At 47.3% G+C, this 21839-nt stretch overlaps 1 protein-coding gene across 2 annotated transcripts in view; it reads left to right on the top strand.

Annotated features, from left to right (window-relative positions):
• CAPN14 (calpain 14) overlaps positions 1–21023 on the top strand; it is a 31042-nt gene extending 10019 nt beyond the window's left edge. For both annotated transcript variants that reach the window (XM_075535930.1, XM_075535931.1), the window contains 13 exons: positions 350–513; positions 1801–1968; positions 2956–2960; positions 4580–4785; positions 5684–5720; positions 10035–10091; positions 11459–11516; positions 13836–13900; positions 15551–15619; positions 16293–16371; positions 17016–17132; positions 17471–17526; positions 20997–21023. In XM_075535930.1, coding sequence (XP_075392045.1) covers positions 350–513; positions 1801–1968; positions 2956–2960; positions 4580–4785; positions 5684–5720; positions 10035–10091; positions 11459–11516; positions 13836–13900; positions 15551–15619; positions 16293–16371; positions 17016–17132; positions 17471–17526; positions 20997–21023 — 1108 coding nt within the window. The remainder of the gene's footprint in view (positions 1–349; positions 514–1800; positions 1969–2955; positions 2961–4579; positions 4786–5683; positions 5721–10034; positions 10092–11458; positions 11517–13835; positions 13901–15550; positions 15620–16292; positions 16372–17015; positions 17133–17470; positions 17527–20996) is intronic.
• Positions 21024–21839: the final 816 nt, after the last annotated feature.

Here is a 21839-nt window from a genome sequence, read left to right as displayed (position 1 = left end):
CACGCCGAACAGTTAAAAATGGCTGGTGACAAGGGCCTCTGTTAGACAAGCGGTTAGCACTGGGCACCACAAAACCAGAGCATTGGCCTCAAGCAGCCTCTGTAAGGAGCGATCTGCACCCAGAGAATAGGATTTCCCAGGAGTCCTGACCCGCCAGTGAGGGACCCTCACTCTAGTCTGGCCCCACTCCCGTGTCGCTAAGATCAGATTGGATCAGCTCTGCTCCAGATCCTGGGGGAGGGTCTTGGCCCAGGTGAGGGCTGGTGTGGTCCTACAGGTTGCACAACCTCCCTTTAGTCCTGGTGACTAGGTGACATCTCATTTGTCTCTTGTCTCTTCCTTCCCACAGGATGACACTGCAGGACTTTAAAATGCATTTTGTGCTTCTGTTCATCTGTAAGCTGACTCCCGGCCTGTTGAGGCAGGAGGCTGGCCAGAGATGGATGTGCACCATGCAGGAGGGGAGATGGATCAAGGGGAGCACGGCTGGTGGCAGATTGAAGTCACCCCGAAGTGAGCATGTGCACAGGCATCAGGACCTCTGGGGTCGACTGGGACAGCTTTGCCAAACAGGGATGGGGTTCGGGCTGAGCCACTGCACGTACCTGTGTGGTTGGCACCTGCCTGAGGGTCAGTGGGCTCTGCTCACTAAGCCTAGTGCTCTGGCTTAGTAGACTGTGTCCGCTGGGTAGATGGGACACTTTTCTAAGGGGTACAAAGATGCAGTGAACCAAGTGGGCCTGTGAGCCTGTGGAAGTGCATCTTTCCCAAGGCGCACCTCTTCCTACTCGGCACAAAGCATCCTTTTGGACCAACAGAAGCCCTGCCTGTAGGCATGCATGCCTCTTACAAAACCCAAACTGAATGGAACCCACTGCCATCGAGTTGACTTTGACTCATAGAGACCACAGGACCAGTTCAAAGGACACCTTGGCTTTCTGAGACTAAATATTTATGGAACAGGCAGCCTGATCTCTTCCCCTTGGGTCCACGGGTAGGCTTATATTGCTGACCCTGTGGTGGGCAGCCCGATGCTTGATCCACAGCGCCACGAGGGCTCCGTATGCACAGTGGAAGCGTGGACTACATCTTTTTTGGTTGGCTTGAGTCAGGAATAACAGCACTTGTTTATTTGTTTGTTTGGGGTGGTTAGGTTAAGGCTATTGCTATGTTGCAGAAACTACTCTTTCATGGCCAGATGTAGAAACTAATTATATTTATCAGGCCTGCCTTAGCTGGTACTTGGTAGGGAAACTGAAGACAAGAAATATCTCTAAGTTACAAGAGATGAACACGTTTGAATTCTCAAAATGGAGAGGTTGGGGAGCTCTGTCATGTCCTCCACAAAGGAGAGATGGGGTGATTCCATTGGAAACAATTACCCATGGGTTATGCTCCCAGCTGGCCAACGTGGCCTGAGCTGTGGCTTCCTCCCCACACCAGAGAAGTACCCCCCCAAGGCTGAAGCCAACACTAACATGCAATGCCCCTGGGATTTCGAGCGCTGTTGGCTAATCCAGTTGCTGCTCCCTTCCTCGGCAAATGCCGGGGCTCCTTCACTTGGTGGCAAATGATGGGCCCCAGTGCGTCTCAGGGAGCATGTAGAAACAAGGTGGAGAATGTGGTCTGGGGCAGGGCAGGGCTGTGGTGCTCAGAGCTGAGATTGAGGAGTCGCCCACTCCATCAGGTGGGTGCTGTGGTGTGGAAGGTGCCCTCTGAAGGGATTGGTGAGCTGGATTAAGACGGCCAAATGAGGAGGGAGCCGGGGACCGGCTGACAACTTTTGGCTTTCTGTCCCAGACACATTTTGGAAGAACCCACAGTTTCTGCTGTCTGTCTGGAAGCCCGAGTCGGTCAGGAGGTCTCTGCACCCATGCAGTGTGCTGATATCTCTGCTTCAGAAGCCCAGGTGTAGGCACCGCAACCAGAAACCACACCTCGCCATTGGCTTCTACCTCTTCAGGGTAGGTGGGCTTCGAAGGGCCTGGGGATCTGCCTGGAGGGCCCTTCAGCAGCTCTCTACCCTTCCTCTTCCCTGTCCGCTTCACCACCCATCTCTGTCCACAGGCCTGGGTTTGGACAAAAATTCTGTCCCTTGGAAAAGGTGAACTAGAACAAGGTACTTCTCTGTACTTGAGGGTCAACTCCCTCATCTGCCAAATGAGCACCATCATCTTTATACCAACTTGACTAGAATGACCATGCAGGAGGACTCACCTTTGGGTCAGAAACATTAGCTGGTACTTCCTCAACATTGGATTCCTTTGCCTCCTCCAGAAAGCCCATAGTTACTTCCCACACCCTTTTCCGGAATTTCAGATGTTGAATAGGGATGACAATGCGTAGAGTAGCAGGCATTTTGGAAGGGACCAGGGCCTCCCGGGGAGTCTGCTATATCAACCTCCTACTAGGGTCGGGGTCTGTGAAAGAGTCAGAGGCCCTGTGTAACGAGATCTTTCTGTTCTTGTGTTGTAGATGCAGGGGGTGAGTTCTACCCTTGACCGGCAGGCCCTGGTTTGAGGTGATGTCCTGCGTGGCCAAGCCCTGTAGGGTTGGGTTGGCAGTCTTCACTTGATGTGTGCCAAGAGGCCAAGAAGCGATTGGCTGTAGCAGTCTTTACTGAAGGAGTTCCGCAAGGTCTGATGTTAATGCAAGCTCACTGCCTGTGGGGCCTGAGAGTCCATCGACTTTGCTTCCTTCCTTCCTTCCTTCCTTCCTTCCTTCCTTCCTTCCTTCCTTCCTTCCTTCCTCTTTTCTTCTTCTCCTCCTCCTCCTCATCCACTCCTCCTCCTCCTCTTCCTCCTCCTCCTCCTCCTCGTCCTTCTTTTCCACTCAAGGACCCCAAGAAATCCTAATGCATCCATAGGGAGGTCTCAGTCTGGTGCATACATTTCAGAATGGGTGCAATCTCTGCAGATAGACCTAGGGTGGACATGGAAGACTGTCACTGCATAGGAAAGGTGATGAATCACAATCTCGCCTGGGTGCTGAGGCCATGAAGAGAGGCCACTAACAAATGGGGCATCAAGAGAAATTGCACCCCATCTCCCTGGGGATGAGGGACAAAGGCTTGGAGATAGGGGGCATGGTGGGGGGTGGTAGGAATATAGGCAGGGGGGTGGTAGCCACTCTGCGAGGAGAGAAGCAGCCTGGAGGGATTCGTTCAGAAGACACAACACATCACAGTGTCAGAAAGATGGCAGCTATTATTTTATTTCCCAGAAATAACAGGAGTGAAAAACTTAATTTTCTCAGTTTTGATAGAATTGGGTTAAAAGATTTTATAAAGGAGCCATTTTGCTTTGGGCATTGGCTGGTTCGCTAACTGCCTCCCTAACCTGCTACTTTTATGGGGCTATGGAGGGCTTGTGATGCCTCTTAATTGAACAGGTGGTTATTTGTCTCACACCTACTTCCTAGTAGAATTTGGGTCAACTGACATTAAAAAATGTAACCACGTCAAAACTATAGCCAGTGAAAAATTAGAGCGACAGGAGAAAAGTAATAAATAGATAGGGGTTACCTAGGCAATTGATTCTAGCAGGAAAAATAAATAAAGCTGGGCAGCTAGGAGGATTGTGCTGCTGCTATGATTTCACTCGGGGGGTCCTTGCAGGCAAGGTCAAGGGCCAACTGGCTGAGCCTCTGCTTTTTATTGTCTGATGCATTTTGTTCTCTATCCCTGAGTGGAATCTGCCCAGTATGTTTGCACGTGGATGGTTCGTATCTTCGTTAGAGCTGCGTATACACTGCTGCAGGGACGGTCCCCACGTGCAGCTCCACTGCCCAGAGAGCACAAAGGGGAGAGGGAGCAGGAGGTAAGGAGAGAGAGGAGAAAGGGGGAGCAGAGGAAAGAAAGAGGGAGAGGAGAGAAGGAGGAGAAAGAGAGGGAATAGGAAAGTCTCAATGAGAAAATCAAGCTCGTGCCATATGCCAGGGCCAAGGTTAGAACCGGCAGCCCAATCCGGGTCTTCATCAGAGCTCTGGTTGGAGTCTGGCTCCCTTTTCTGAGGCCGCTTCCCTGAGAACACGCCGTATCCTGTCTGTCTGTCTGTCGTCTGTCTGTCTGTCTGTAGCTGTCGCGATGTAGGTGAGGAGGTGATTGGTGACCCACCGGTGGTACGGGTTACCATAAATCAAAATCACCCAGAGCTTGCACCGCAGACGTGGCAAGCAGCATGCGTTAAGAACATGGGCCCGAGAGCTCAGCTGTCTTTGGCTGCAGTTCAGACTGGGATTCGTACTAACTGATGGCTTTGGGCAGATGACCTACTTAGCTGAGCTCACCACCGTCCCCCACCCCCAACTGCAAAATGGATAGTACAGGCCCACATCATTTTGCACACAACTCTGTTTCTAATATAATGCCATTCAAGTTGGCATGTGTTGATTCATCCCTGGTAGAGTTCCAACTGGGATGCCCATCCCTGGCATCTGTTTTCACCCCTTCTTGCCATCTGCCACCCGAGCGTGTTGAATTTGGCTAGTCAGAGTCACCTTCATCTTGGGCCAAGGACCCCAGGTCCAGTCACAGTCAAGGTGATCATTGTAACTGGTTTTCTTCTTCCTCCACTCACAGCTCTATGGCAAACAGAGGCGACTGTCCCCTGAGTTCTTCTGGAAAAATGTTCCCTTGAGTCGGCCAGAGAGATTTCATGCTGAGAAAGAAGTGAGCCAAGAGCTGTGGCTGGACCCAGGAACATACCTCATTGTGCCCTGCACATCTGAGGCCAACAAGGAGTTGGAGTTCGTCCTTAGAGTCTTCTCCAGGAAGCATACCTTTCAGTAAGACTGCAAGGCCTCCCTGCGAGGTTGGGGCTCACTGGGTCCAGGGTAGGCAAGGAGGGCAAGGTTCAAATTGGGGGAGGGCAGGGTCTCCCTGAGACTTAGAGAGAGCAGGTCACTGATGTGGCTGTCTATGTGAGAAGCATCCCTCCTTTCTGCAGACACACTCTCATGAAGAGTCAAGGGAATTCTGCTGAACATTAGAGATCAAAAGATAGAGCAATCGTGGTCCCTGTTCTCTAGAATCTCAAGGTCTGGGGAGAATACAGATGTAGCAGCAGTTATTTACATTCATGTGTGAAAGGCATTGAGAGGTCATCAAGGAGAGCCATCTGAGCCAACCCTCCGTGGTCCTGGGGGGAGCAGAGACAACTGCAGGGAGAGAGTGGTGCTGATGACATGCAGCGAAGTTGCTCAGGTGAGGGGAGGTCATCTGTAAGTGACAGGCTCAGATGTACACTTGAATCTACATCGCCACCAAAAATATTCCTTTTCCTCAGCTAGGTAGCACTTGGATGGTTTTTTGTTGGGGTGATTTGTGACGTCTCAGCCACACATATTTAGACTTGGCATCGGTCCTCTGCTGCTGCTTTCAGACAGTTGAGTCATTGAATAGGAATAGAAATAGTTAAATGAGGATGTTAGGAGGTAGAGGATTCAGAATAATGAAAGGTACCGAGATAATAAATAGCGGAGTAGGTGGAGGGGGGCCACGAGCAGTTTGGTGTGCCCTGTGCCTTGTCTTGATTCCCCAAGGAGAAGTGATGGTGAGCTGTCAGAGCTGGGCAGGCACAACCAAGGAACTGAGAGCTGAGCTCTCATGGGGAAGGAGGGGACTGTTCAAAAGGCTCTCCAAATGATCTCAGAGGGAATCTCTTCTCTGTTTTTCTTCTCTTAGCGAAATTGGCAGTGACCCCCATGTTGCCGTGTCTAAGGTGAGCAAGCCAGGAGAATTTCATGTGCCTGGAATGGCTTTCAAAGCCAGGGTGGCGGGTGGTTCCCTTTATATTCTGAGAGCGGTAGTTCTGGGGGGAGGAAGGAGGTGCCAAGACTCACACACCCCGCTGTATGACAAACAGACCACTACACATCCACTAAGGTCCCAGCCATTCCAAACCCAGAGCCAAGGCCATGCAGTGTGTGTGTGTGTGTGTGTGTGTGTGTGTGAATGCAATTGTAGGAAGTATAAGAAGGAGGAAAACTGAGGAGCTGATGCCAGGGGCTTAGGTGGAGAGCAAATGTTTTGAGAATGATGAGGGTAACAAATGTACAAATGTGCTTTATACATTGAAGTATGTATGGATTATGATAAGAGTTATATGAGTCCCCAATAAAATGACTTAAAAAAAGAATGTAAATAGTAAAATATGCCCATTGAAAGGGGGAAAATAGGAATAGAGAAGGAAAGAAAGAAAGAAAGAAAGAAAGAAAGAAAGAATGAAAGAAAGAAAAAGATACTACAAGATTCTGTCACGGAACAGGAAGTCACGTTGAGAACAAATGTGCACATTCAGCTCTCTTGAGCTGGTATGAGCTGGCATTTATAAATGATGCCAGGGCTTGATTACTCAACACGCAAGCTCTGCATAGTCCAATTTCACCTTCCCATCAGTCTGCAGTGCACAATTTCACCTGACCCCCCACATTAAAAAGATGCGGTGAAACCCATAGGGACTTGCTCACCATAGATTAGCTTGCAAGCCCACGACTGAATACCTTGCTCAGTATGAGCCCGGCACAGTTTACATTGTGCTTACTTGTTAATCCACCCGTGAAACTGCCATACTCTTTTACATTCCCATCAGTTATATACGAAGAGTCCCTTTTGTTCCATGCTCTTGCCAATGCTGGCACAGTCTTTTGCGTTGTTTTAAAACCTCTTGGTAGGTTTATAAGACCTCTTGGTAGCACTAATGATTACGTGATCAACTCCTAAAGGCGGGTAGTTTGGACACACCAACCTGACAACTTTTCCCAAAGGCTCTAAACTCCCTAGCTGGGGCTGATGACAATCTGCAAGTCAATGAGAGATGGTCTACAGTGGCATCGTACTGTCTCCCTAATTTGCATTTTACCGAGGACTTTGGAGGATTGTTTTCATCTACATATCTTCTTTGGTGAAGAGTGGTCACACTTTTTGCCTCGCCGACCTGTCCCTGAGTTGTAAGTGTTCTTTCCATGCTCCACATGCAAATCCTTTGGGAGCTATTTTCCAAATATGTTCTCACAGTTTGTGACTTGCCTTTTAATTTACTTAATGCATCTTCTGAGGAGAAAAGGGTTTAACTTATGATTATTTAAATTTACTGAGTATTTCCTTTTATAGTCTTGTTGGATTGCATTGAAGACATATTTGCCAAACCCAAAGTTAAGATATGTTTTCATATGTTTTTTTCTGGAAGTTTTGTATTGTAGCACATGAGCATCTCTGATGCATTTAAAGTTTAGTTTTGTACATGGTGTGAGGTGAGGGTTTTTTGGTGTTTCTTTCCCTACAGATATCTAATTTTTCCAGCACCATGTGTTTTATAAAGTATCATTTTCTACTGACTGGACATGATATTTGATCATATACAAGGAAAATTCAGAGTTCATGGGAAAATTTCATCATATTTTGATTCCATTTTCCATGAAATTTTTGAAGCACTCTTGAATGCGTCTCAACTCTAGACCTGATTATTTCCCACACATGAATTTATACAGGTTTATGGCTGTGTTACCATGATTACTAGAGTTCATGGTATTGAAATCGGATAGTACAAATCCTCCAACTTTGTTTCCTTTTCAAAAGGGGTTTTTAAATTTTTGTTTTGTTTTGGCCTCTTCTAGGTCTATCAAAGTTACATTTACATTTTAGAATCAGCTTATCAATTTCTTCAATAAGGGCAACTGAGATTTTGATTGGTATGGCATTGAATCTATAAATTATGGGAAGAACTGACATCTTAATTTTAAGTCTTTTGATTCATACACGTGGTGTATTCCTCATTGATTTAAATATTTCGTTTATTTCAAAAGAGTTATATAGTTTTCAATAATAGGTCCTGCACATATTTTGTTTAAAAAATTCCTAAACCATTAGACAGTTTTACAAATACATATAAGGATAAATATATGTACACAAGGGCACATACACACACAGATAAGTTAAAAAGTATTGCTACTATGGTTCCCATTCATACACATATAGGTTTATTCTAAACAGAATTTTTATTGTAGACCCATTAGTGTGCTTAAAAAACTTCCAAACAAGACTAGCTTCAGAAGGGTATGCTGAGACAGATAAACTCAAGCCAGAGAACTCGGCTCAGAAGGTTATGGTGACTGTGTTTTGGAATTCCAAAATCATCATCTTGATAGGTTTTCTCAAATGACAAAGTATGATCACACGGGCTTATTAGGAAGAAAATTTCAAAAGGTTGAAAACTGCATTGGAGAGAGAAAAGGTACACAAATTGTGCTAAGAAATCTCCCCCACCTCGTCATTACAATGCACCCACTCATTCTTCAAGTGTAGCAAAGTTTGTCCTGCAAGAATTTCATTGGAAAACCTTTTCCCATCCACCCCACAACCCTGACTTTGCCCCTTCAGACTTCATTTTGTTCCCCAAAGTCAAAAACATTTAAAAGGAGTATGAATCAATTCCCTCAAAGGTACCCAAACTGGCATTTTGATGTGATGCAAATTGAAGCGTGCATAACTCTTTGAAAAAGGGTTAGAGAGAATGAAACACCACGTTCAGAACTGTATAGACTTAGATGCTCCCACATCAAACTATGTTGACATTTGGTCTTTTGGTTTAATAAATGTTTATATGATTTTATAGAATGCTTTTTGACTTACCCTCCTGTACATGCGTATGTCTAGTTCTAGCTATCTACCTATCCCATATCCACCCATAGATGCTTAATCTATTCAACAGAGATGTTTACTCTTTACCCTACCTATTAGGAATTTGGATGATAGTGAACATTTGAAATATAGTTAATGCTGTTTAACTATTCATCCATACAGACTCTATCATCTGTTATTTCTCAATGTGTTTCCATTGATTAATTTTGTCTTTCTTACATATCAGTTTTTCCTTCTTTTTCCCATACATCAGTTGTCGTTTTTTTTTCTCTTCTTCTTTGATTGGGCACAAGGCACTGCAGATTTTAATGTGGTGCTGGCGGCTTCCGTATTCCTCCACATATCCTTGACTTTTAACTTATTAAATTACTTGGAAACAGTTTGATCTCATGCTTTGATGTCAGAACCAGAGAGCTCTGATCTAGGTTTCCATACTCGGTGAACGGTAAGGTCTTCCACTGCGTCCCACACGTTAGATTTCCAGATTGCTCTCTAGTTTTGCATTTCTTTCCTCTCTGATACTTTTCAACGTGAACTCTGGCCACCTTGGCTTTTCCTGACTCTTAGCCCTGTCTCCTCATATCATAAAGACCCTGGGGTTCTATCTGAACTCCCCATTTTTGCACCATAACCTGGGAGCCCCCCTCATTTCTTTCCCTGTCTCTGGAATCATTGCACTGTCTGATGTCTGATACTGACAATCTGAAAGCCTTTGCTTCATCGAGTGGTCTACATGTTGTTTCAGGCAGTAACAAATCAAGTAATCCCTATTATTCTATCTTTCTCTGAAAGAGAAGCTTCATTAGCCTTTCTATAGTTGAGGCAAACATCTGTCTTAGCTTTTTCTCTAACGGCTTTTGTTGTCAAGGTGTCTTGTCAGGGATGTAGCCCACTTCCCCTGTGGATGCGGCACAAGAAGAAAGGGGTGGGCTTAATGGAGGCATTAAGAAATCTTGGAGTCTAGAACCCAGAGCCGAAGCCCTGATGTCATTCAAAGTCTCTGTTTAAAATGTTAACTATGTGCAATTTAGACACCGAGCAAGTTCTAAACAAGGGCCAAAGGACAGGGTTGTGAACACTTTTGCTAGGATAGATTCTGAGTACTCAGGTGTTTTGTGGACACATGTCTCTAATTGGAGTCACTGAGGGTCAACATCAGAGACAGCTGGAGGGCTGTGGATTGGGGTAGATGCTGCATCAGGGGAATGACTAAATAGCACCCTTACTTAGAACTCTTCTTTCTGTTCTGTTTGGGAAGCTGAAGCGCGTCAAGTGATGAAATAAGAGAAAAACAGCATTTGCTTCCCCAAGGGCCTAGAAGCCATGAGACATTCGTGTGCATGAGAGTCTGTTTGCACAGATAAATGGCTACGTCTCCCTCTATCTGTTCCTACAGGAAATAGTAGAGCAACATGAAGAGCAAGATGAATTTTTCACCAAACTCTTTGCAAAGGTAGGTTGACCAGATGTGGTAGCAGGGGGTGGTGGTAATAATGGAGAACAGGGGACAAATTAGGGGCTCTAAGTTCTCAGAAGATGGGCTTGCACTTGCCTGACCCTGTGCATAAACTGCGACGTGAGGTTGTCCAGTCTCAGGATGTTCATGTCCCATGATGTTCTCGAGAGTTTAGGGTCACCACTGCAGTCGCTGTCCCTAGAAGGAACCTGAGAAATGTGAATCTGTTCTTGGAAACTGCATCAGTACTCAGTTGGTCTTTGCTGCTTGAGAACATAGCTTACAGGAATCTCGAATCTGTGCTGGGGAATGAAAGGAGATTGGTCATGACAAACCAGGGGGCCGTGAAGAAGGAAAACTGAGGGAAGCTCAGAGAGGAGGTCACTTGAGCGGTGACTTGAAGAGGGACTGAAACTGAAACGGGTAAGAAGGTAGCTAGAAATAGGAGGACCTGGGGGTAAGCATCTGCCTCCCTTCCACCCTTGAATTGGATCTTTGAGTTGATACAAATTTCAGCACAAGCAGAAGACGGGTGGGGGCAGCACCCGGCTAGGAAAGCCACCTTTCCCTTGCCTGCTCGTTACTAAATTTCCTTAGGAATAGGGCAAGAACAATACTGGGATCTGGAGTCTGATACTTAAACGATGCCATGAAAGCTGGAAAGGAGCACTTGGTGGCGGGCGTAGTGGTTACAAGTTGAGCTAACTGCAAGGTTAGTGGTTCGAAACCACCAACGGCTCTGGGGGAGAAAGACAGGGCTTTCAAATTTTATAAAGAGTTAGTCTTGGAAACTCACAGGGGCAGTTCTAGCCTGCCCTTCAGGGTCATTGGGAGTCGGCATGACCTCACTGGCAGTGAGTTTGGCTTCAATTTGGAATGAAATCTGGATAAACCAAACTTCCTTTGTATGCAAACTTCATGTTTCAAATCCACAACGTCTTTCTTATTCTCCTCTAGTGATTTGCTTTATATAGCCAGAGACGATAAAACAGAATCTTATCTTTTAACTCATAAAGGTGGTTTCAGTAATCATAAACTAAACCAAAATGCTCGTGAACTTCTAATGGATTTGTGTAGAACCAGTGTGGCCCTTTGAACAACCTGTCCTGCGGGCACTCTCAGAACGTGGCATCCAGTAAAACCCCACCCAAAAATTTCCATGAAGCCACAGACTCAATTCTACGTCTAGCCTCCCCTTTTCTGTGCACGCTAATGGTGTCAGTCATCTCTGCTCAGGAGGGAGCATTACACGGGGAGGATGTTCCCAGCCACAGTGGGCTCCCTCTCTTAGCTTGTGGCCCCCGTGCCATCTAATGAGCTTTCAGTGATGCGTATTTTCTACTCTTGTTCTATTTTCTTTGTAGTATCCAGAAATAAATGCAGTTCAACTGCAGAAAATCCTGAACAATATGACCTGGTCCAGTAAGTATTTCAGAGCCATTTGGCAGGATCCAGAGGGGCCATAGCTCTTCTGTGTGTGGTTTGCCTCTCATTCCCCTGGTGGAGTAGGCTTTGTACCAAGAGAGGTCATCTTGTATGGCAAAGCATGTATGCAGCACTAAGAATACCCAAGTTTCGTTTCATTTGGGTGAGTAGAGAAATACGGCAGCAGGAGTGAGGGTTTTTGTCATTTCCTAAACTGAGAGGAATAGCTGAGTACTTCTTTCTCGGCACATACATTTCACGAAGAACAACTTCGTTTCCTTCCTTCATCTGACAAATAAGCTCTTGGATGAGCTTATGTTCCAATCGATCTGCACACATTTTTCAAAGCCTTCTGCAAATGGGGGACATCGATGCTTTCACACGAAGCTTAGGATCAGCCAGAAGAAAAGGTTGAAGTCTATAAAAGCATTTTATACCTCTATTTGGAATGAGAAAAACAGGTTAGTGACAGACTGACTTCTCCAGAAAGGAGAATGAATGTAAAGGTGCATCAATTAAAGGTGGATTTTCTACCCAGGAAATGTGATCGCCTTTCCTTTCAATGAAGCCAAGCCTTCAAACCCAAGCAGGGAATTATATAATTCTGGGTCTTGAAATAACTCCTGGGCGATCTCTCCAATTCAAATTCTGTTTTCAGAGAAATAGCAGAGGACCTAGACATGATAGTCCATAATAACTGACTCCTCCAAGAACTTTCTAGATCAATTCTGTAGAGATTATCTTGTAAATATGGCATATGCACTTTCAAAAAAAATTAAGTACCTTGATCATAAGGATGCAAAGCAATTTTTCAAAGAGCACATGGCCAGGTTACATTCATTTAATTCTTTGAGAGGGTTCCTGCATGGACAGATCCGGGGACTCTTGTAGATTTTGGCCACATGCTTGTAAATGTCTTCATGTAAGTGCAGAAATGTGGGTTGGAAAATGGTAGTGTTAGATTACTTGCTGTAAGTCTTCTTACCAGTTAGATAAGAGTTATAGACCTGTGAAACTTGAGGACCAATTCTAGGTGAGATGTTGCTCTTGGTCCTGTTCATTTACCCCAGATTGAGCAATGACTTGGGAAGAAATGGGATGCTGGTTGATCAGGTTGGTAGATGTCATAATACTAGAAGGACCCATTCCTATCATATCAGAGAAGGGAGGACTGAAAGCCTACATGTTCTTAACCAGCGGTGCCCAAACCAAACAGATGAGATGTAGTCAAGCTGAAAACAAAGCCCTATAATTTGTTTTTTTTAAATTGCTGCACAAATTTTATACAGAAGAGACCTCATTTTGGTGACAGTTTATTGCGAAAAATGCCTGGTTAATTTAATTGACCTCATGCTTAACATGAGATAATAGTTTCAAGTTGCTGCTTAATAAGCGAATACAAATGCAGGCTATATTTAATGACAGCATTTACATTTGTGGCTTCGAAATGGTGTGCCAAGACACAGCAGAAGCCAAGAGGTTTTCATCAGTTTCCATGCAAGGAAAGGGATTGGATTCTGTGGTCCATTACACTCTGGGAATTCTGGGTTAAAAAAAATGTAATTGTTGGCTCTTCGGTACTTAGGACATGCGAATGTTGCATGGTGAACAGAGAAAAGGGTCTATAGACACAAAACATCCCAACTTGCCTTGACTGCAAAACCCTTTCTTTGAAAAAACATCTCCTTTCAAACAGCACTTGGGAAATGCTAGCCTAAAACTCTAGCTGCTTACTCACATTGCATCTGAAGGATTATGCTCAAGATGAAGTACCCGATTTTAGGTAAGTCCTGGCAAACTGACAGTGTCTAGAATGAGGGTTTGGAAATCAGATCACCCGGGAACCAGTGGAAGAAATCTTTAGGTGTTTCGATTGGAAAGCAGAAGATGAAGAGGGGACAATGTGCGTCGTGCTTTTCTGGAGGCTGAGCTGGGATCAATGAGAGACGCTGACACAGATTTCATGATAGTTAACACAAGAGGTGTTCTCCTCACCAAAATGACCATCTGCTCAGCAATCCGAGAAGCAAACCCATCAGTGTGAATGGGACCTGGAGCAGGTTGGCCTCCCCGATCTAGTACATCTGGGAGCCTGTAGTTCTATGATCCGAGCTTCCCCTAAAGCAGGAGGGTTGTGTCCACTTGAGCCATGAATGAAGGAATCTCCGCCCACCCAGCTCCACTGGTCTCTCAGTCTCTCTCTCTCCACCCACATAAATGGTGTCATTGCAGCAGCTCTGTCCTCCTGTTTAGAAAAGGGAATGTTGTGTGGAGCCAGCCCCAGGCTGACGTGTTCTGTTTTTGGTTTTGTCTCAGAATTGGGGTGCACACAGCCCGTCTTCAGCCTCGATGCCTGCCAGGGGATCCTTGCCCTCCTGGACGTATCTTTTCATTTCTGTGGGAGAATGCATGCTGCTGGCTGGGCACTTAGCTCCGGGGCCAGATGGCCTGGGTTTGAATGCCAACCCCAGCCCAGGTTTCATGACCTTGGGAAAGCCATTTAGCCCCATGGGCCCTCGAGATGTTCATTTGAAGAACAGAGGGAGTATTAAAACCTACCCCCAAGAATTCAAGCAGGATACATTTGAAGTTAGGCGCTTAGAATAGAACTGTCACATAAGTGACCAATATGAGCTATGAATAACAATAGTCTTATTTCCTGGTAGTGAAGATGAGGCAGCTGCAGGGTGGTGATTATTAACAATTCCCCAGCTTGTCATTTAGTGATAGGGGCGGTGTGCTCCCCAGTTATAGACCAGGCGACTGGAGCTTGGGGAAGTTAAATGACATGCCACAAACTCAGTTTTCTTGGTTCTTACTGCTGTAATTTTTCTAGCAAACCCTCTGCCTTTCTAAATAGACAATATAATGAGAATTTGATTATCCATTCTACAGAAAGACACATAGAATTGATAGTCTGGTGTGTGTGTGTGTGTGTGTGTGTGTGTTTGTGTCAGGTGTGGGGGGGGATGGGGTGGCAACAATAGAAACCAAACCAGCAGAGAGAAAAAGAGTCTGCAGAAACTCGGAGAGGGACAGCCGTTGCTGTTTCACCGTGGCCAGCGCCCAGCCACGGTGGTACAATGCACAAGGGAATGCAATACCATGCAATGCTGGTCCTGTGTCGTCCCCATAATCAGATGTAGGCTGGCCTATGACGATCGGCAAGGATTTCATCGGCTGACATTTGGAAGCTCATCACCTAACCGTTCTTCCTAGTCCATCTTAATTGGGAAGCTCTGCTGGAACCCGGTCAGCACCATAGAAGGACACTTGCCTCTGCTCGGCGGGGCATGAGGTGGACTGGCTGCGATCTAGCCTCATGTAAAGTGGGAAGTCCACCACTGAGCTAGCAACGTCCTCCCTTAGGTGTGGAGTGTGGTGACATGTCTACCTGTGAAAACAGGCTCCAGCCTGGTCATTTAGCAAATCATCTTGGCCTTCTGAGCCCATATTTTCCCATCCATATCGTGGGGGAGACCATACCTACCTCACCTCATAGGGGGAAGGAGAGTCACACAGGTGCGATGTGTCACTACATGGGCTCACCTAGAGGTGGGATGTGGCGGCATTTTGACCCAGCCCCTCTGATACGGGCGGGGGGGGGGTTGGTGTGGGGTCTTTATGGTCATCCACTCAACTCCCAATGGTTCCCAAAAGGGCTAAGCAGGTAGCATATGAAAGGCATCCTTATTTACCTCATGCCTGACTCTTTCCATCAGTTCATTTGAACAGCAAGGAAAACGGAGCTGCTATTCTTTGATTAAAGACATCCGATTGGCCAAACCAGAATGTGGTGCCGTTTCCATCATCATCGCTACCCCGTCATCCTTTCTTTGACTCCTTTAGCCTGTCCTAGTGGGGGCGAGGGAGACTGGGCCAGATGGGCTCCTGAGGGGAGGCCTGGGAGGGGTGTCAGACACTGAATGGGACCACCCAACAACGCACGCAGCTGCATGGAGGACCAGCCACTACCCACCGGGTTGATGTTGGAAGGCTCTCCTGGCAGATTTTTACCTTGACTTTGCTAGCTTAATGCATCAGGTACTGTGAGCATCCAGGAATTCAGAGACCTGTGGAAACAGCTGATGCTCTGTCAGGTAAGAACCAGTCCAAATCATACTTTTGGTGGTGGGGGTGGAAAGGGGAGAAATGGAGACTTCTCTGATTGTAGGAAAACTACATAAAATACAAGTTTCTCCTTCAGCCCTCTGTGCTCTACCCATCACCCAATAGTCTCAAATCTCCCTCCCATGAGCATCTCCTCCTTCTTGCTCTTTCTGCTCCTTAGAGGATTTGTAGCAATGGTCTCCTGAATTTCTAAAGCACACACGTGACCATGCTGGTTCCTTCCTAAAAGTCTGTCCAGACTCCTCACTGCGTATAGAGAAAGATCAGACGTCTTAGCAGGGCGTTCAAAGCCCTTTGTGATTAACAACCCTGATCCTTCTCTCTTGAGTCATCAAGTGGGACAGCCCTGAACAATTGGATCTTGTGCTCAGATTGATCGCATTTCCCTAACCAGGTGGGTCTATACCTCATGAAAGCAAGCCTGTTTGGTCCCTTTCTCAGAGCCATGCTCCCTAAAGCAATGTGAGAGGCAGTAGGATTCTGGCAGGGGCCCGCCGGCACATCCTTATCCCGGGTGCAGGCCCTCCTGGGATACAGCATCCCATAATTCTATGCAGCATCTTCTCTGGGGCCCTTTGGAGCTCTCAGGGTGGGGATGGGGTTGGCTTGGCTTCCATAGCCTTGGGTTGGGTTTCTTTGCAGGATATTTTCCACAAACAAGACAGTCGCCAGTCAGGATACTTGAATTGGGACCAGATGCGGGCTGCCGTGAAGGAGGCAGGTAGGCATGGAGGGGCCTGCTGGTACGGCACTATAGGGCATGCTCACCAGGGCTGGAGGAGAGCGTAAGACTCAGCCACTCACGTTGGCGCAGTGGAGATTAGGACATAACCCACACCATAAGCCTTCAGCCTTTCCCTGGTGCTGGCGGTGATGACGGTAGTGTTAGCAATTACAATCTAGGGAACATTTCAACATGGCCATTCTGACGGCCGCATGTGCATTAGTTGATTCAAAGAAGTGGATTTGCACATAAGAAAAACATTGCTTGGTATTTCCATTTTAAGCATAGCTGACATTTATTGGGGGTTGGCATATCAGGCTCTCACTTAATCTTCAACAGCTCCCAGTAATAATCCCATCTTTCTTGAGTAAGAACTTGAAATGCAGGGAAGTCAGGTGACTTGCCCAGAGTTCACACCTGGGAATCAGACTCAGTGCTGAGTAGACAGCCTCCTGCCAGGATCTAAACATTCCCAGGCTCGTGGAATGTTTTTATCTCCATTCCTCAGGATCGGCAGGCATGAAGAATGGAGATAAAATAGCATAAATGGACAATGAAAAGAAGGTGCCCATTCTCCCCTGAAGTGAAGGTACTCCTCAGGGGCTGCCAGCCCCCCTCACAGGAGCCTGTGTCCAATGTAGGGCTGGAGCTCACTGACGACGTCTGCAAGCTGATGCTCATCCGCTATGGCAGCCCCAATCTCCAGATTGACTTTGTACAGTTTGTCCACCTGATGCTGCGTGCGGAGAACATGGAGGGTGAGCCGGCTGGAGGGAGGTCCAGGGCTTCCTCCCTATTCCCTGTAGGTTTTTTCTCCAAACAGTAATTCATGCTGGAGGATAAGAGGCCAGGCGAACTGCACGGAACATGAGCTCTGAGCCTGTGAGACACGGCTAAGCCCACCCCAATGGATGCTACATGGCTTCCGTAGGGAGAGGCAGCTCATTTAGTGAAAAGGCGCAGAGGCCTAAGGGGGGTTCCCTTGGGGTTTCAGTACCGGGATGGTGAAGGGAGCAAGGAGAGCATGGGGAAAACGAATTCACAGTGTTTCCAACATCGAACAATTCATTCTATGCTTTTCTGCCGATTTTCCCAGATGCCTTCCAGAACTTAACCCAGGATGGCAAAGGCATATATCTCCAGAAGCCAGAGGTGAGTCTTTCTCCATGGAGTCTGCTGCCCGGGATCTTGGGCCCCGGTCGCCATTGTAGGTGCCAACTCTTGGGAAGGAGAAGAGCTCTGGGCTCATTCACTCTGCTGAGTTTGGAATGGTGGACTGCATTCCTGTGCCCACTCATGGATCAGACATTTCTTGAGGACTCACTATGTGCAGAACACAAAGGGAGGGAGCCAGAGACTGACCAAGTGCATCCATGGCCGCAATCTTGCCCTGGAGTAAAACCTACAGACTGCCAGCCTCATACAATAAGCATTTCTTTAGTTCCAGAGTCACAAGGCTTTGAGTCAGGAGAACTCGCTGGCTTGTGCATGCATCTGAGGGCTGGTAGGGGACCGCATTATGGTATCTTCATTAAGGAGGGTCTGACCACACCTAGCCTTTGCAGAATAAAGGCAGAAGCTGAAGAAATCAGATGGAAGCACGCCAGGTTCTGAAATCTAGCTCCCAGCTGGCACTATCACTTGGAACTTCTATGGTCCAAAGCCAGTCCCAGGTCTACATCTGTTTTCAACGTATGGGGAGGTGACCTCCACTGTTGGGAGAGGAAGACGCTCTTGTGGTGCAATGGGTTAAGGTTTGGGCTGCTAACTTAAAGCTCAGGAGTTCAAACCTGCCAGTTGCTCCTGGAGAAGCATGAGCAGTCTATGTCTGTACATATTTACAGCAGCGAAAAACCCACGGAGTAGCTGTGCTCTCTCCCGCAGGGTGGCTATGGGATGGACTTGACGCAATGGCATGGGAACTTTGTTGTGAAAGGGAACACGGCGTCCTTTAGCAGAGGGCATGGGTACAGAGAAGCATGACGAGCTGGGTTACCGGAAAGGCATGACTCACGCACAGGCCATAATGAGAGCGACGCTAGATGCCGTGTTCTACCAACGTCTTTCTAATGGAGGCTACTTTGATGTTGAAGCCCCAAAGATGAACCTAGCTAGCCACCCTGTGTGGCAAGAAGGAAAGACCCAGGCTAGATGGAATAATGCATTTAATCCCACTGAGCGCACAGGGTATGCAGGGAAGCTGACGCACGATGAGCCAGAGGTCAGGGTCATGGCCAGTAGGATGCACAAGACAGAGGAAGCCTCCTCTTAGGAGCTGGCTGGCATAGCCTGTGTCACAAGACAGCAGTATACTCAGTCTTGTCTCTTCTCGAACCTCAGACAGTTCTTTGCATCTAGCAAGTGCTTGGCAGACGTTTGCTGAACGAATGACAGGAGGTATTGCGACCCGAGTGTGTATGGCACCAATTGTCTTCCCTGATCCTTCAGACTGCGCCTACGTCTTCAGTGCCTGCTTTGTCCTCAAGGTGGCGCTGCCTCATGCTCACCGCTAGGACGTAGGTCTGGAGTGGAATCACTGCTTGCCTTTGGAAACAGGTGCCCTGTTTCGGCTGTTGCGAAAGGTCTCAGTCGAAACTGGGGTTTCTTCCTTGATCTCAAATGTCCATTTTTTATGCACCCACCTTCCAAGGTAAGGACCTCCAGCACATACCTCTTATCAATCACTCCGATCTGCAGGTGTGCAGGTGGGGTTCAGCTAGAGGGCAATGTTTAGAGACTTCTGAGTTCACCCCTAAACTTCCTAACCCACACGCTGAACTACTTTGGCACCACCTCTGACCCCAAGTATTCCCCCCCCCCCCATAGAGGCAGGCACAGAAGCAGGGAGCAGTAAGACGTGGGTGACTCGTGAAACAGGACAGCCCACAGCAAGAGCCCTGAGCCTGTGCAGCAACGTGTAGAAAGATGATTGGACTCGACTCGAGTTAAGTGTCGTTGGGCCTGTGGTCAAGGCTCCGTCAGCTCCCCAAATGAGGTCTAGTCTGTCTTGTATGTCCTACCTGATCAGACCCTGACCTCTGCCTGCATTGCGAATCGGTTTTCCTGCCTGCCTTGTGCTCTCGGGGGGATGGCACACGTTATTCCATCTAGCCTAGGTCTTTCTTCCTCTGCACTCATCCTAGCTGGCTGCTTTTTTTTTTATGTTTGGGGACAGTCAACTCATAGGGACTCCATGTAAAAGAGTAGAACTGGCCCTAGAGGAGGGGTTCTCAACCTGTGGGTCGAGACCCCTTTGGGGGGTAAAATGACCCTTTCACTGAGGTCACCTAAGACCATCGGCAAACACATATTTCCAATGGTCTTAGGAACCAAGACACGGCTCCTCTATCTGTCCCCAGGTGGGTCCGCCCACATGCAGATACGCCCACATTCGCGTACCCGGTGTGAAGACTGTTACCCATGCTATGCAATGCTTCAAGACAAAAATCTCATTTACTCGTCATTAGAAATAAATCATTCACAATCTATAATTACATATTATTTTTGTGACGAATCACTATGCTTTCATTATGCACAATTTGTAACAATGCAAACACATCCTGCATATCAGATATTTACATTATGAGTCATCACAGTAGCAAAATGACAGTGATGAAGTAGCAAGGAAAATAATTTTATGGCTGGGGACCTCACTGCATGAAGAACTGCATGAAAGGGTCTCAGCGTGAGGAACGTTGAGAACCACTGTCCTACGGGTTTCTAGGCTTTGACTTCTATGGTGGGGATCACCAGGTCTTTGGCGTGTGGAGCGGCAGTCAGCAGCCCCATGCTTAGCCATGGCTCCAGATCTCCTGGGACCGGGGTCTTGGCCGGCGTTAGGGTCTTCCATCTAGCTCGAGGACTGAAGGCTATTTATGTTCAGTCTCTGGGCCTCAGCTCCCCAACCTGAAATGAGTGGGCTGGACTACGTCCCAAGGTCCTCTCTAGCACTGCCCCTCCCTGGTCCCCTGAAGAGGAGGTCATCAGGGCCACCCAAGATCTTCAGGAGGTAGCAGCCCCCTCACTGGAGTTTGCCTCTGAAGTTTTCTCCGACATCACTGTACCTTCATCAAGACCACCATCACCATTGTCATCGTTTGCATGCCGTTGGCCTGGGAGCAGTTTTCCGAGAGGTCCCCTCTAACTGGATTGTCGTGCCCATTCATCACACCGCATCAAGCCATCAGACAAGTGGGCTCGTGAATGGAAACATCTAGAATATGCATCAGTGGATTCTCATTGCCCAGTTGGTTGGCACACATGCACCGAGCTGTTGTGCGCATGCCAAATTGAATTCATGGGAGGTGGGGGTGGGAGGGTGGAGGTGGGGGATATGGAGAACTGAATGCAGAATCAGCTTGAATCTTGGTTGTCAGCATTCACAGGTACTATGAAAAGCCAATGTTGATTTTTACTTATGACCAGGTAGTATGGTCCCTCTGGCTAAAATATGTATTAATGTCCTGTCTCCATGGCTCCCAAAGAGTCAGAAAAGGAAGCCCAAAGTCCTATGTTGGGCTCTGGTCCTCCGAGTAGCTGGGGACAGACAACTGAAAGCACCCTTGAGTGCTGTGAGGAGATGGATCTGAACTGATCAGAACTTGCTTTTCCATCCTGTCTAGTGGCTTATGATGACTCTGTACTCCTAAGAAGCCTGGCGCCCAGCCACTCTCACTGAGGACTTCCTGCATGGGCCAAGGGTCCCTCTGGCTCCCCCTCACTCCAGTTCCTCATCTTCAGGACCACCTCTCCAGCAGTCAAGTTCAGCCAGAAGGATTTCTCTCCTGAAGATCTCTTCTTTGATGGCCACCATGTGAAAAGAGAAGGGAGATTGTAAATATTGTCTTTGATTTGTAAGGACCAGTTGTCCTTCCCTACAGTCACAACCTTGTCACAGGCAGAGAGGCTATGTGGCATGGCCTAGACACTCTGACTCCAGAGCTGGGGGACTAACCTCTACACGCCCCGCCCCCATGGCTGTCCCTTCGGAGTGCCATAAGGCACTCTTTCATCGCGCTGTACATAAGGTAGGGCCACTGTGAGTCGGAACTGACTTGACAGCACCTAATAGCAATAGCATGGTGTTCTAAGGACCATCACATTTGGGATCATAATCTAAATCTCAAGGTCTGAGGAGGGAGTAGTATCTGTACCGACATCTAAGTGTTTGGTAGAGTCATAGACTAAGGCTTAACTGTAGGTGAGACTGGGGTTAGATTGGGCTTTGAAGAAGCCCGTAAATAGAATCGGCAGGGTCCAGGGATAGTCAGCCAGCTCTGGCATCTGAAGTCATCTTCTGCTGACAAGATCCCCAGATGATTAAATGTTGGGGGAACCACCTGGGTTCTCAAAGAGCTCCCTGCTTGTGGCAAGTGCCAACCTGTTTGCTTGAACTATGAACTATCAGAACCATACCAAATCAGTCCAGAAACTCTCTGTCTGCCTGCGCTGGAGAAGTAAATAAA

The sequence above is a fragment of the Tenrec ecaudatus genome, chromosome 17 (genome assembly GCF_050624435.1).
Source record: "Tenrec ecaudatus isolate mTenEca1 chromosome 17, mTenEca1.hap1, whole genome shotgun sequence".
Classification (NCBI taxonomy): domain Eukaryota; kingdom Metazoa; phylum Chordata; class Mammalia; order Afrosoricida; family Tenrecidae; genus Tenrec; species Tenrec ecaudatus.
The sequence above is the reverse complement of the archived record's forward strand: the minus strand, read 5'-3'. Positions and strand labels throughout refer to the sequence as shown.